The sequence below is a fragment of the Salvia splendens genome, chromosome 16 (assembly GCF_004379255.2).
Source record: "Salvia splendens isolate huo1 chromosome 16, SspV2, whole genome shotgun sequence".
Lineage (NCBI taxonomy): Eukaryota > Viridiplantae > Streptophyta > Magnoliopsida > Lamiales > Lamiaceae > Salvia > Salvia splendens.
In genome coordinates this window covers 23,190,663-23,204,231 of record NC_056047.1, presented here as the reverse complement: position 1 = coordinate 23,204,231, position 13,569 = coordinate 23,190,663, and the positions used below count along the sequence as shown (strand labels likewise).

The window sequence follows — 13,569 nt, the reverse complement described above, 5'->3', positions numbered from 1 at the left end:
GTCCCGGAGCGGCGTAGGGTAGCAGCTCCAAAGGCGGTAAAGGACTCGGCCGCTGCAGCTGGCGATCTGATTGGGGCAGCGGCGGCGACGGTTGGTAATTTTGGTTGGGCTGCTCTGCCGAAATGGTTGCTGTCAGAGGTGATTCCAAACATGAAGGCTGGCGAGTCGCAGGTTGATCCGATTGCTGAAATACGAGCGGCCGTCGCTGGATCGATGGGTTTCCCTGAGGTGGTTGGAAATCCGGCCTAAGATTTATAGACTCGGTGGTGCTGTGTCGCGGTGGAGCCAATGAGACATTGGGGTATAAACCCGACTGCCCACGAGAAGCCATAGTATTTCTCGATGGAGGGTATTCTAGCGTCCGGTGCGACGAAGAAACAACTGGCTCATCGGGCTGCGATAATGATCGGAATTTGCTCACTCGGTCATCTGTGGCATCGACATGAGTTTCCTTCCTGTCCCATACGTCCAACAAGTGATCTAACTCTGCATTAATCGGTTCCTCCGCTATGATTGCTGAACGAGGCTGCCGAGACGCGGGCCCTCTAACGGAATACCTTCTGGGAAAGGTGTACAGCGGCGCCGCTGTGTCACGCGCCGTGTAAGGTTGATTCCGACGTGAGTTAGGGACATGGGCCAACGGCTGATCATACACCGAGACCTCGTTGAAGGGGCGTTGCCTTGGTGTCTCTCGATAGACAGGTGGGTCCCAACAGGTAGGTCGGCGCTTGGGCGGTGATGGCGAGTACATATCTAGCTCGTAGGATGAAGAACGCTGATATGCAGTGGTCCGACGGGTCCATGGTGGGTCCCAGTTGTCGCGACGACGAGTCTGCCTTGGCTCCCGGTTGAACGGTTGCCGTGCTAAATTGTCCAACCGTCGATCCAAGTTGTCGAAGCGAGCATTCAACTTTTCAAACCCTAAAGTGATTGGGTCGACAGAAGACTTCCCGGATTGATCTCTTTGGTCCGGTCGATAGTCGCCGGTGTTGGGGTATCGCGGCGGGCAGATCTGCAGCGCCGGCGTCGCCCCCCTCGTCGGCAGTTCCGACGTATATTGGCCATGGTGTGTTGACGTCATGAGTACGGTGGAGTGGATTAGATGCGGTTGTGATGGTAGTGCTGTGGCTGAATTTTTTTTTTTTTTTTTTTTTTTTTTTTTGGGGAAATATAGATGAACGAAGATGGAGGATGAGTACGGGAATGAAAGCACCAGTTGTTACGGACGTTCTCCGTAACGAGGCCGGATGGCTAACTTCTCGGAGAGATAAGGTGATCGAACCTTCGACGTGCTCGAAGGAAAGGCCACGATTTGCGGTTCCACGGACGTTCTCCGTTGGGCAGCAAATATGGAACGATAATATTCTTGTTGCTCAAGACAAGTTTAGGGAAAATATGTAATTCATTGATTTAATAAAGTGATAACAATAACTCCTATTTATAATGCTACTAACTTAATGAACAAGAAACAAATATCTAAACAAATATGGAAAAGATATGGTAAATCAAATATGCAACTAAATAATTGGGATATGGATATGATCGTATCAAAATCACAGCCACAAAATCAAGAAAATCAAGGGCTAGTATTAATACATGTGATTTTGGAATTTAAAGGAGAATCATTTCACTTTTATCACAAATTTACTTCACTATAACAAGGCGGGGGTATAATGGTCATTGCACATAAATTTACTTCACCCCCCGCTGCTCTTGACTCACGACGCCACTGTAAACCGTCCCTGTGATTTCTACTGCAATAATTACGAGGATGAAATGAATCCCAATGTGGATGTATCACTGCCGCAGCTGCGATATATCCTTCCATCCAAGATGCTTTCCAACTACAACCGGTGAGTATAGAAACATCAAGTTTGGTAAAAAAATGTGTGATCACCGGAGCTCACTGCCATCCTCTCACCTTTCAACTTCTCACTACAAAACTCCACTGCGACGTTTGTGGTGAGGATTCACATGGAAAGGATGGATTTTACTGTGCATCATGCATCTTCTTCATTTGTTTCCAAGCTTGCGGTGAAGAAATGATCGAAGACGGCAAAACTGAGGCCGTGGACTGACAAAACAAGTTCAATATTGACCTTTTACTTCTTGTTTACTAGTGATTTTATCTTACCGTTTATGTTTGTGTGTGTTATGTTTAATTCAATCAAGATTGCAGCTTGTTTTTAATTTACAGTTTCTGATAGTTCATTTTACTTCTTCATTGGCCATTGACTTGTGATCATTCAACTTCAGTTCAAACTATATTTTAATATTCAAATTTTCAAATTCAGGACGTTTGTGACAATAAAATCTTTGAGTTGAATTCAACGTGAAGTAAGATCATGCTAAAAGTGATGTGTTTTGTAAACAACAGTTAAGTAAGATCATGCTAAGAGTGATGTGTTTTGTAAACAACAGTGAAGTAAAATCATACCAAGAGCGAAGTGTTTTGTAAACAACAGTGAAGTAAGATTATGCTAATAGTGATGTGTTTTCATTTCTTATTATGAAAATAGGATGATATTGTAGAGGACCAAATTGCATCTGCAATAGAAGCGTGTATGGCGCTAGGTGCTGATGATGACTACGTTAAATCAGAATTGAAAGTATCTAGCTAGAATCCTTCAACCGGATTAATAGTTTACAATCCGGACCTTGTAAGTGTGCGACAATGATATATCTCATCCATTCACCAACACTTTTAACAACATCAAGTGAACTATATGTCTTATATAGTGAAGTATATGCACAATACAGTGACTGGTTATTCCCTTTCCTATTTGTAGGAGACAAATGAATTTTGTGAAGATGTAGCTAAAGCATCATCACAAAACACACAGTTGAAGGTATACAAACGTGCTTAGGGTGATGTGTTCGATTGTTAAGTGAGGTTTCTGTGATATATGTGTATAGTGATGTATTTTGTTAACAACAGTGAAGTAAAATCATGCTAATAGTGATGTGTTTTGTTAACAACAGTGAAGTAAAATCATGCTAATAGTGATGTGTTTGTTAACAACAGTGAAGTAAAATCATGCTAATAGTGATGTGTTTTGTTAACAACAGTGAAGTAAAATGATGCTAAGAGTGATGTGTTTTGTAAACAACAGTGAAGTAAAATGATGCTAAGAGTGATGTGTTTTGTAAACAACAGTGAAGTAAAATCATGCTAAGAGTGATGTGCTTTGTAAACAACAGTGAAGTGAAATAATGCTAAGAGTGATGTGCTTTGTAAACAACAGTGAAGTAAAATCATGCTAATAGTGATGCGTTTTGTAAACAACACTAAAGAAATCTCTTCCACTAGTGCTTTGTCATACGTTGGATAAAAAAACACTTCTTTCTTCAAAAATTGGCAGATAAAAATAAAACAAAGCCAGTTTATAATCAATCTAGTAAAGAAACCAATTCATTTGGATCCATTTTGAAATCAGTCATCGCATATAACAGATAAAAAGAAACAAACAAAATCCAAATTATATAACGAAAAAGGAACACTTGCAAAATCTGAGAAACTATACACAATCAGCTCAAATTGAGATTTTGGAGGCAAGACATGCTGTGGTGTATAATAACATGGCCAATCAATGTTTTAAAAACCGGACCGGACCGACCGGTTCGACTGGTCGGACCGCGAACCGGTAGGTAGTCCGGTCCGGTTCACCCCTTTAAACCACCATTGCATTGAACCGCCGTGAACCGGTGGAACCGGCCGGTCGGACCGGTTGGACCGTGAACCGGAAACCGGTTTTCTGTTTTTTTTCAAAATTTTTTAAAATTTGTTGTTGGTAGAGGTTGAACTCATGATCTCTGTTCTAGTTTAAGAAGACCTCTACCACTCCACCACATGGTCTCATTGAACAATTTGAACATTAAATATTTTTATACATTAACCATTAATTTTATCTACAAAAACTAATAATTCATTTTAACTTTATTATTCTTTAATATAATTGTTAATTATAATATATAGTTATCATCCTTTATATTTTAATGATGCTCTACTTACCACCTATATTATTATTAGTACCATATAAGATTCATTATTTACTATAAATAAATTTTTTATATTACATACTTAATTTATATACCCTAGCTATTGACATTAATGAATAATCTTATCTAAACTAATTAATAAGTACTTAATTCGTATTTAATTATATATTATTTTATGAAATAAATTTTCTTAAATTAATATAAACATTATCTATTTTAATACATGAAATATTAAAATTTTTATCTAGACTAACTAATATTAAATATATATATCTGAATATATTTACTAAATTTTAATATTATTTATATTTATACATCACTAATTATCTATAAGGTTTAATGTTTTGTGATATATTATTAATTGTAAATCATTTACTGAATTTAATATATTTTAATATATATTTGCAACAGTAAAACGGTTAGACTGGTGGTTCGACCGGTTGGACCGGTTGAACCGTGAACCAGTAACGTCGCCGGTTCGCTTGCTGGTCCGATTTTTAAAACATTGTGGCCAATTGTATAACCCGAAATTAAACACGAGAACAATCCGACCCGTTTATGCTATAACGAGATGGTCAAATCGGGGAACTAAAATAATACCGACCCGTTACCCATCAATCACATTATATTCTCTCAATAAACCAAACGAAAAAACAGAATTCAGGTAAGAAACATAAATTACAAATGAAAACGCCACAAAATAAGAAAAAAAAAAGCGAGCAAACTTACAGGGAAACGGAAGGCAATAAAATCTCGAATTGGAATTATGTATAGCAGAGATAGCGTTGCATTGATGGTGGGAGAAAGCCTTCGTTCCGTACGTTGTGTGTAGTGCGTGTGACACACTTGGCTAGCAGCATGTTGCAACTGCTCGACGATCAGCCGTTGGGCGCTGCTCTCAGTCGTGTAAACACGCCCAGCAGCAGCCTCGTTCTGACGTCAAAACCGAACACCGATCAGACAAACCTACATCGTCGCCGCCTTCATCGGTGAAGAACAGCGAGTCGCTGGAGGAGAAGGCCGAGAAAGGTGGCGTTGGGGTTTCGAGCTATTGGTTTTGAATTTCATAATGTAATTTCCAAAAATACCCTTGGCCTATTTTACATTATTAAAATAAATAATATTTGTTCCATTTATTTGTGTGGCTGAGATTTGTTCTCTAGTTATACACTTAATATTAGTTATATCTTGATCACTAACCTATATATATATATATATATATATATATATATATATAGGGGTGCAATATAATGATAACCCTAATTTCCGTAATAACCCTATAACTAAATCTGGACCACACATTTTTAAAATCACGTGGTCTAGATTCAAACTTAGCTTTCCTTCATAAAAAAGGCGCAGAGGGTAAATATGTCATTTCGCTTATTTAATTTCTGAATTTCTCTCATGATAAAATTTACGTATCCAAATTTCTCTCATTTAAATACGTAAAATCTTATTTCCCATGATATACAGATGTATGAGGTTCAGTTACACGTATGTATGAGGTTCAGTTATACGTAAAATCTTATTTCCCATGATATATAAATTTCGCTCATTTAAATACGTAAAATCTTATTTCAGTATCATTTTATCAGTCAAAAGTATCATTTTATCAACTCAGAATATCATTCTATCCGGAAAAACTATCATTCTATGCAATAAACCTAACATATATCATTTTATCATTTTATCATTTTATCAGTCAGTCAAAAGTATCATTTTATCAACTAAGAGTATCATTCTATCCGGCAAAACTATCATTCTATGCAATAAACCTAACATATATCATTTTATCATTTTATCAGTCAAAAGTATCATTTTATCAACTCAGAGTATCATTCTATCCGGCAAAACTATCATTCTATGCAATAAACCTAACATATATCATTTTATCATTTTATCAGTCAGTCAAAAGTATCATTTTATCAACTCAGAGTATCATTCTATCCGGCAAAACTATCATTCTATGCAATAAACCTAACATATATCATTTTATCAGTCAAAAGTATCATTTTATCAACTCAGAGTATCATTCTATCCGGCAAAACTATCATTCTATGCAATAAACCTAACATATATCATTTTATCAGTCAGTCAAAAGTATCATTTTATCAACTCAGAGTATCATTCTATCCGGCAAAACTATCATTCTATGCAATAAACCTAACATATACTCCCTCCGTTCCACAGTAATAGAGTCATTTCATTTTCTGCACTCGTTTTGAAAAAATGATAATAAATAGTTAAAGTGGAGAGAAAGTAAAGTAAGAGAGAGAATAATGTAGAGAAGAGTCCTCTTTACAATATTATCTCTCTTACTTTACTTTTTCTCCACTTAAACTATTTATAATTATTTTGTCAAAACAAGTGCGCAAAATGAAATGACTCTACTACTATGGAACGGAGGGAGTATCATTTTATCAGTCAGTCAAAAGTATCATTTTATCAACTTAGAGTATCATTCTATCCGGCAAAACTATCATTCTATGCAATAAACCTAACATATATCATTTTATCATTTTATCAGTCAAATGTATCATTTTATCAACTCATATTATCATTCTATCCGGCAAAACTATCATTCTATGCAATAAACCTAACATATATCATTTTATCAGTCAGTCAAAAGTATCATTTTATCAACTCAGAGTATCATTATATCCGGCAAAACTATCATTCTATGCAATAAACCTAACATATATAATTTTATCAGTCAGTCAAAAGTATCATTTTATCAACTCAGAGTATCATTCTATCCGGCAAAACTATCATTCTATGCAATAAACCTAACATATATCATTTTATCATTTTACGTGATATTTGGCGAAATTCAGAAATTAAATGAGGGAAATGACGTATTTACCCCCGCGCTTTTTTTATGAAGTAAATCTAAGTTCGAATCTCAACCAAAAGATTAGAAAATATGTGTGGTTCAGATTTGGTTATAGGGTTATTACATGATTTAGGGGTTATCATATGATCACAACTATATATATATATATATATATATATATATATATATATATATATATATAGGATTGTGATCAAGATAGAACCATTCTTAAACGTAGAACCATTCTTAAACGTAGAACAAATGCCAAACGGAGGTCGTTAGATCTTTTAATCCAATGGTGTTGATTTGCACAGCAACTTCCCATTACAACCAAAACTATTATTAATGGGTGAATGCAGAGAAGTGAAAAAATAAAGCATGCATGGACTCTTCTTCGTTTCATTCATTCTTCCATCAACATGTGAGTTTTTTCACATGTTGAGTCCGGAATGTCGTGAAAACATAGTCTAATATGTATGATTTTTAATCTTGACCGTCATTTTTTCCTCATCCAATGAATAAAATATGTAGAGTTCTAGGTTCTACACTTAAGAATGGTTCTATCTTTAACGCAACCCTATATAGATATATATATATATATATATATATATATATATATATATATATATATATATATATATATATACAAATTCAATTTTGATATATACTTTGTATCACTTACCATTTGTATAATCTACATCTACATGCTAATAAACTTCATCCTTCTTATCACTTACCATTAGTGTAACTGCGAAACACCCTCGCGGTTCGATTGCGGTTCTGCAATTTCCAAAATCGGAATTGGAGGTTCCGAAACCGTGGGCACCTCTAGTCATAGCAAGGAATGTGTGGCTGGTGCCCCTACTTGAACTAGTCATAAAGGATTGACGGCCAAATGGCGTGTCTTGTGACCGTGGAAGGTGACCACCTTCCCTACATGAAAAATCCATGGGTGACTCTGGACCATCTCCATGGCACGAGAGTTTTGGATATAGAAAAGTATAGAATGAACTTAGATTGCAGTCGAACTGGGAATTTAGTTAGCTCAGACCTTTTAACTAAAAAATCATGAGTGTTACTGCAAAGACTTGACAATATTTTCAAAAGTATATTTTGGCAATGTTTTCACTATGTACCTTTATACTCAGTCATACATGTATATGTACATGTGTAGGTTGAGCTATGAAATGGTGAAGTGAGTATTGGTAAGAGAAAACATTTAATTCGGCCTAAGAATAAAATTCTTGGAGATTCATCTTATCGTACATGGATCCGCTTTCAATTGATGTTGTCCCATTTAAAAAGATTAAAGCTAATTTCGTTTAAAGACTTTAATAAGTTGAATTTGTAGGAGCAGCTGTTGGGGTTTGGTTCCCCTTACACAACGGTAGTTATGCATAAATAAATAAATCAGATCTACAGATCTATTTGACCGATTATGTGATTAATTAACTACATATTAAACAATCAATTGCATGCTAGAACACATATAATTCACAAATAAGGAATCAAAACCCAAATTCATGAATTTATACGGTTTAGAATTACCGATTTGATTCTCCAAAGAATCATCAATTGCTTGCACCTTCTCCACGTGATGTTCTTCATACTCACCACGAATCTTCTAATCTGTATCCTGAACTCAGATTGTGACCTTTGGGTGGGCAAAGCTTGTCAGAATCAAAAGGACTTGATTAGAACGAAGACAAAACTTCAGTTCCGTGAGAATTGAGAAGTGTCGTTCAATCTCAGAGAGAGAGGGGAACGAAATTTTAATAAAAATTATTAATTTATCTTCTGTCTAATCTCCTTTATACAGAGTTATGATGTGCCAGATTAGGAATCCATAGAGGTTGGACTTGGGCCAAACCTGTTGGACTTTTACTAATTAAATTCAGCCACAATTTAATACAAGTCCAACAAAATATTATTATCAACCACTACAGTAAAATAATATTGATTGCCCGTCCAATCCTAAATTACAAGTAATCCGGGCTTTAACTCTTTAATTTATTATTCTTCGTGTTTAAGATATAAATATCCATTAATAAATTTAAGTTTGCTATTTGACTTTAATTAATTAATATCTGTTTCCAAGAGTTGTCTAGTTCAAAATCTTTATTTATTATTCTAGAATAAATTCCAACCGGTCGGGTTTCTGAATAATAACACATTTTTCGAACACCTCTTGAGGATATTATCAAACTGGACTCACCCAGCACACGATTCATTGTAATAACAATACTAGCATTGCCACCCAAGATATCAGGATTTTTGGATTGCGAAAAATCCGCACCATTTGATAAATCAAAGTAGTGCATAATCAATATCGTATGCTCAATGTTATATCAACAATGATTAAGAAATAACAATCACGGAGAACTAGTCTTTCAGTAAATAGCAAGAAAAGCTTATCTCAATTGTTAAATCCTTCAGTGCTATACCATACCATTGTCATTTATTTCCTAAGGTAAGGAAGCATGCGGACTGACACTGCAACCTTTCATAATTGGTAGTTAAAGCCTATTTAGGTTGTAAAATTCTATTTCTTTTCTACGAAGGACCGACTGCATCACCTTCTGTGAACGTCGTTCACGACCAGTCTACTATGCAGAAGAATTAGACTTATTTGCTTCTTATATATTTAAATGTTTGAGAAACATCTTATAAATGCATAAGCAAACACCAATGCGATAAAATTACCTTTTCTCGCCTTGGGTTAAAAGTGGATTGTAGAGTTTATTGTATACAAGCAATTCTATCCGTGCAACATGCTCGAAATATGCTTTTTAGTATACCAATCCTAATAGCATCCACTCAAGTATGCACAATCGACTGTATCCTATTGTGAGTATTTCCCTTTTAAATCTCACTAGTATACAATTAATACCTGACTTTATTTTCCCCTACTTCTCTTTCCATCTCCTTATACTCCTCAGTCACGTGTTCCCGTACTATGCTATCCTTAACAAGCGCGGTCGTGACATTGAAAGTCTACAATGAATATCTTATTAACACGGAATTTGCATGCTTTTAAGGCCTAGATTTAGCTCGGTTAGATTGCATATCACGTGAACTATGTCCATTATTGCATATACTTCTACATTTTGGTATTTTGACATGCATGTTGAGTTTTGCATATACTTCTACATTTTGGTATTTTGACATGCATGTTGAGTTTTGAAGAAAAAAAGCTAAAACTGATGATCGGAATCACTTTCAAGACCTCCTTTGGGTTCCTTTTTGAAAATCTGTACATGGTTATCCCTCACGCCTTAGTCAGAGTCCGGTAGAGAAAGTTATAGTCGTTCTATAGAAACTGCACAGTCAATGTTCGGTGAGCGGACTGCTAAATTGAAGTGAGTGGTCCGTTGACCGGCCACTGGAAATGCTGAAATTTGTGATTTTGTGCTGCCATTTGAAGCCCAATCTTTTCCAAAATTTATATTTTGGTCTTATGTTTAGGACTAAAATTGATATGTACTTTTTATTTTTTTTCTAATTTCTTCTGCTGTTAGTAATTGCTTTTTAATTTATCATTTCTCAACTTCACATTTTTTATTTGAACTGAACCAATAATGTCCTCCGACGAGTCCGGCTATAATATCCGTCCCATGCGTAAAAACCTTGTGGATTATTACATCAAATTTAATTAAAATTATCTGAAATCTCAAGTTTGAAATTTACAACTTAAAACCAGAAATCTAAAATCTGCAAAATGATAAACTTTCATCAAGAATAAAATAATTATTTGATTATGTTTGTCTATATGGACTCTAATTATGTTTTGTTGGTACGTATAGAAAGTTATGTAATTATTTTAAATCAGCATAAAAGATATTAATCATAGTTTCATGTTTTGTATGCAATGTAAGCAAAAAGTAAATAGGATGGAATGCAGTACGAATAAAACGTTTTATACTTCCTCCGTCCACTGTCTCACTTTGATTTGACATGAATTTTTAGAAATACAAAGGAAAGTGAATTAAAAAATTAATGGTATGTGGGTTCTATTTTTATGTACTCCATTAGTTTTTTAATATATGCGAGTGGAATGTGAGATCCATTACCAAAAATAATAAAAGTGAAATGAAACAATTTATAGGAGACAAACTAAAATGGAAAATTAAGACATAATGGGGATGGAGGGAGTGTGATTTATGAAACATACTCTCTCCACTCACAAAAAATAATCTTATTTGTGGACGGCATATGTTTTATTGAAAAATTGGTAAAGTAGTAAGAAATAAGAAGAAAAAGTAGGTAAAGTATGTGTGAGGGAGTGTGATTTATGAAACATACTCTCTACACTCACAAAAAATAATCTTATTTGTGGACGGCATATGTTTTAATGAAAAATTGGTAAAGTAAGAAATAAGGAGAAAAAGTAGGTAAAGTATGTGAAAGAATGGGAAAAGTGAGTACAGCACGAGAAAGACGCTTTAAATTCCATTTTTAGAAATTACACTATTTTTTGTGGACATCCCCAAAATGGCAAAATGAGACTATTTTTTTGGACGGAGGGAGTCGTTTTGTATGAATTTTGCATTATCTACCTATGCTTATGCGTTAGACGAATATGTAAACTACAAGATAGCGTGAAGGAAAAAGTTTTAACTCTATTTCGAGAGATTCACATGTGAAGAGCCAAATACATGTCCCATTAGTATTAGTACATAAATGTTAAGTGGTTTAGTTAATGAGCAGTAGAGTTTGGAAACATAATGTTAAAGAAGTGGTTGGCTAGGACGACATTGGCTGCATCAGATGGGTGAAATGCATCCCAGAAAACGTAGTCATTTCGGTTTTCGCATAGTTTGGAGTTTGGCAAACACAACCCTCCTAGCTTGGGATCTACTTTGCAGCATGATGTGTTTGATACCTTGAAACCTGAATCAATCCGATCACAGTGTGAAACGAAACGAAATGAACTAAATGAGTGGTCGAGATTAATTAGGTACCGTATGTCGATAAGTTGTAGCACCGGTTGATAAGTATCCGCGAATATCATTTGGGAGGAAGGAAGGTGCGCGTTGAGAGAGGTGATGAGTTGCTTCACTTTCGCGTTGAAGCGCTGGACCCATAGATTGACTTGGTTCAGGCATTGGCCGCGGCTGGATTTCATTCTCTGCGATGGGATGCACCCGAGTGGCCCTAGTCCGTGGAATATCATCTTCCTCGCGCCTAATTGGTAAAGGCTCTGTTACGTTTCGATATAGGTGAGTGATCAAGGATGATAATTTTTTATAATTTGAGGTTGATATTTGGAATGTGCTATAATTACCATGAGTTGTTCGGCTAAGGTTGACACGAGGAGCTCGAGAAACTCGTCATGAGTGAACTGCTGGCCGTCTGCGAGGAATGGCTGTAGAAAATTGTTGACGTAGTCGTTGCTGCCTATTCCTATGAAGTAGACTGCTTCGTTGCATAGTTTGTTGGCGGCCTCGTCTCCTATTTTCGCCCTCATCCGCTGCTTCGTCCTCTCAAATTTCTCTATCTGGTCGTCCAACGACAGCCTTTCTATCTGTTGTTAAACTGGTTGGTCAGCACGTGAATATGAAAAGAGAAGAAAAGAAATAGAATGCCAATGGCGTACAAAGTAGAGGCCGGTGTCGTTGAGAATGCCAGCTCCACCAGAGGCGTAGTTTACGCCTCTGAAGATGGTGTCGTCCGTTGGCGACAAGGAGAGATATGGAGGTGGTGGCGGAATCCCAAGCTTGGCAGCTAATATACAAATTTCATAAAAAATGAACGGTTTGGTAGGAAAGATAAATTAACTAAACATAATAAGAACACATGTTAATTTTAAGTTATTTTGTTCATAAAACTCGAATAAGATGAGTTATCTATCCTATCAAATTGCTTACAAATAATGTCTGTCACCAATGGTCCTTCCATTGGTGAATCTTCCGGTGGGTTTGGCAGCATCAAAGTCGATCCCGTAGTGAGGGTAGTCGGATTTGGCGAGGGAGAGTTGCAAGTAGTTGTTGTTCCCTACTTCCGTCAACGAGTCCCCAAACACGAACGTCACCAACGGCGCCCCCCCTGCCACCGACGCTACCAATGCCATCACCATGGCTGCACCAACCATCATCGCCGCCGCCGCCATCCTTAGCTTGCTGGAAATTTCACTCACATGCCATAAATTTATAACGAGTAGTGGAGAAAACTAGTCCTACCCAATTTTAACCAAGTTGTTCCAAATCAAAAGACTAGTTCATTTCTCATTAAATTGTTGGCCAACTTATCGACACTCACTTCTATTACTACATAATTTACATTGTATCGTTGGGTCAAGAGATTTGGTCACAAATTGTCGATAATATATTATACTACTAGATCTTCGTGTACAATTACACCAACTAGTGACTAATAAATGATGTAACAGTAGTAGTAGTATAAGTAGATTTTGTACACAAACCTTATAAACAATACGCATATTTCTATTAAAAACTGGTATGATAGTTAATAGTTTATCTCTATTAAATGAATTTGCCATAAATTAGTAAAGACTCTCATTATTAACATTTGACTAACATTTAACTTTCATTACTAACATTATAGGGGTAGTAGAACTACAAAATAGGAAACGTTCGGTCATTTTTAGTTCATCATTTAATTTTGTATAATAAACTACCAATCAAGTAAAAATAACCTTAAATTTCCTATTATAATAACCTTTTTTTCTACATTCTGCATTTAAAAAGAATATGGAATCCCAGATTTTCTGCATTTAA

General features: G+C 35.9%; 1 protein-coding gene across 1 annotated transcript; it reads right to left on the bottom strand.

Moving 5' to 3' along the window:
• Positions 1-11,603: 11,603 nt before the first annotated feature.
• On the bottom strand, positions 11,604-12,891 carry LOC121771337 (GDSL esterase/lipase At5g37690-like). Its single transcript, XM_042168120.1, has 5 exons — positions 12,700-12,891; positions 12,429-12,556; positions 12,117-12,356; positions 11,794-12,032; positions 11,604-11,722 (listed from the first exon to the last, which is right to left on the bottom strand). The coding sequence occupies exons 1-5, from the start codon at positions 12,758-12,760 to the stop codon at positions 11,629-11,631; spliced, it is 762 nt and encodes a 253-aa protein (XP_042024054.1). The 5' UTR covers positions 12,761-12,891; the 3' UTR covers positions 11,604-11,628.
• Positions 12,892-13,569: the final 678 nt, after the last annotated feature.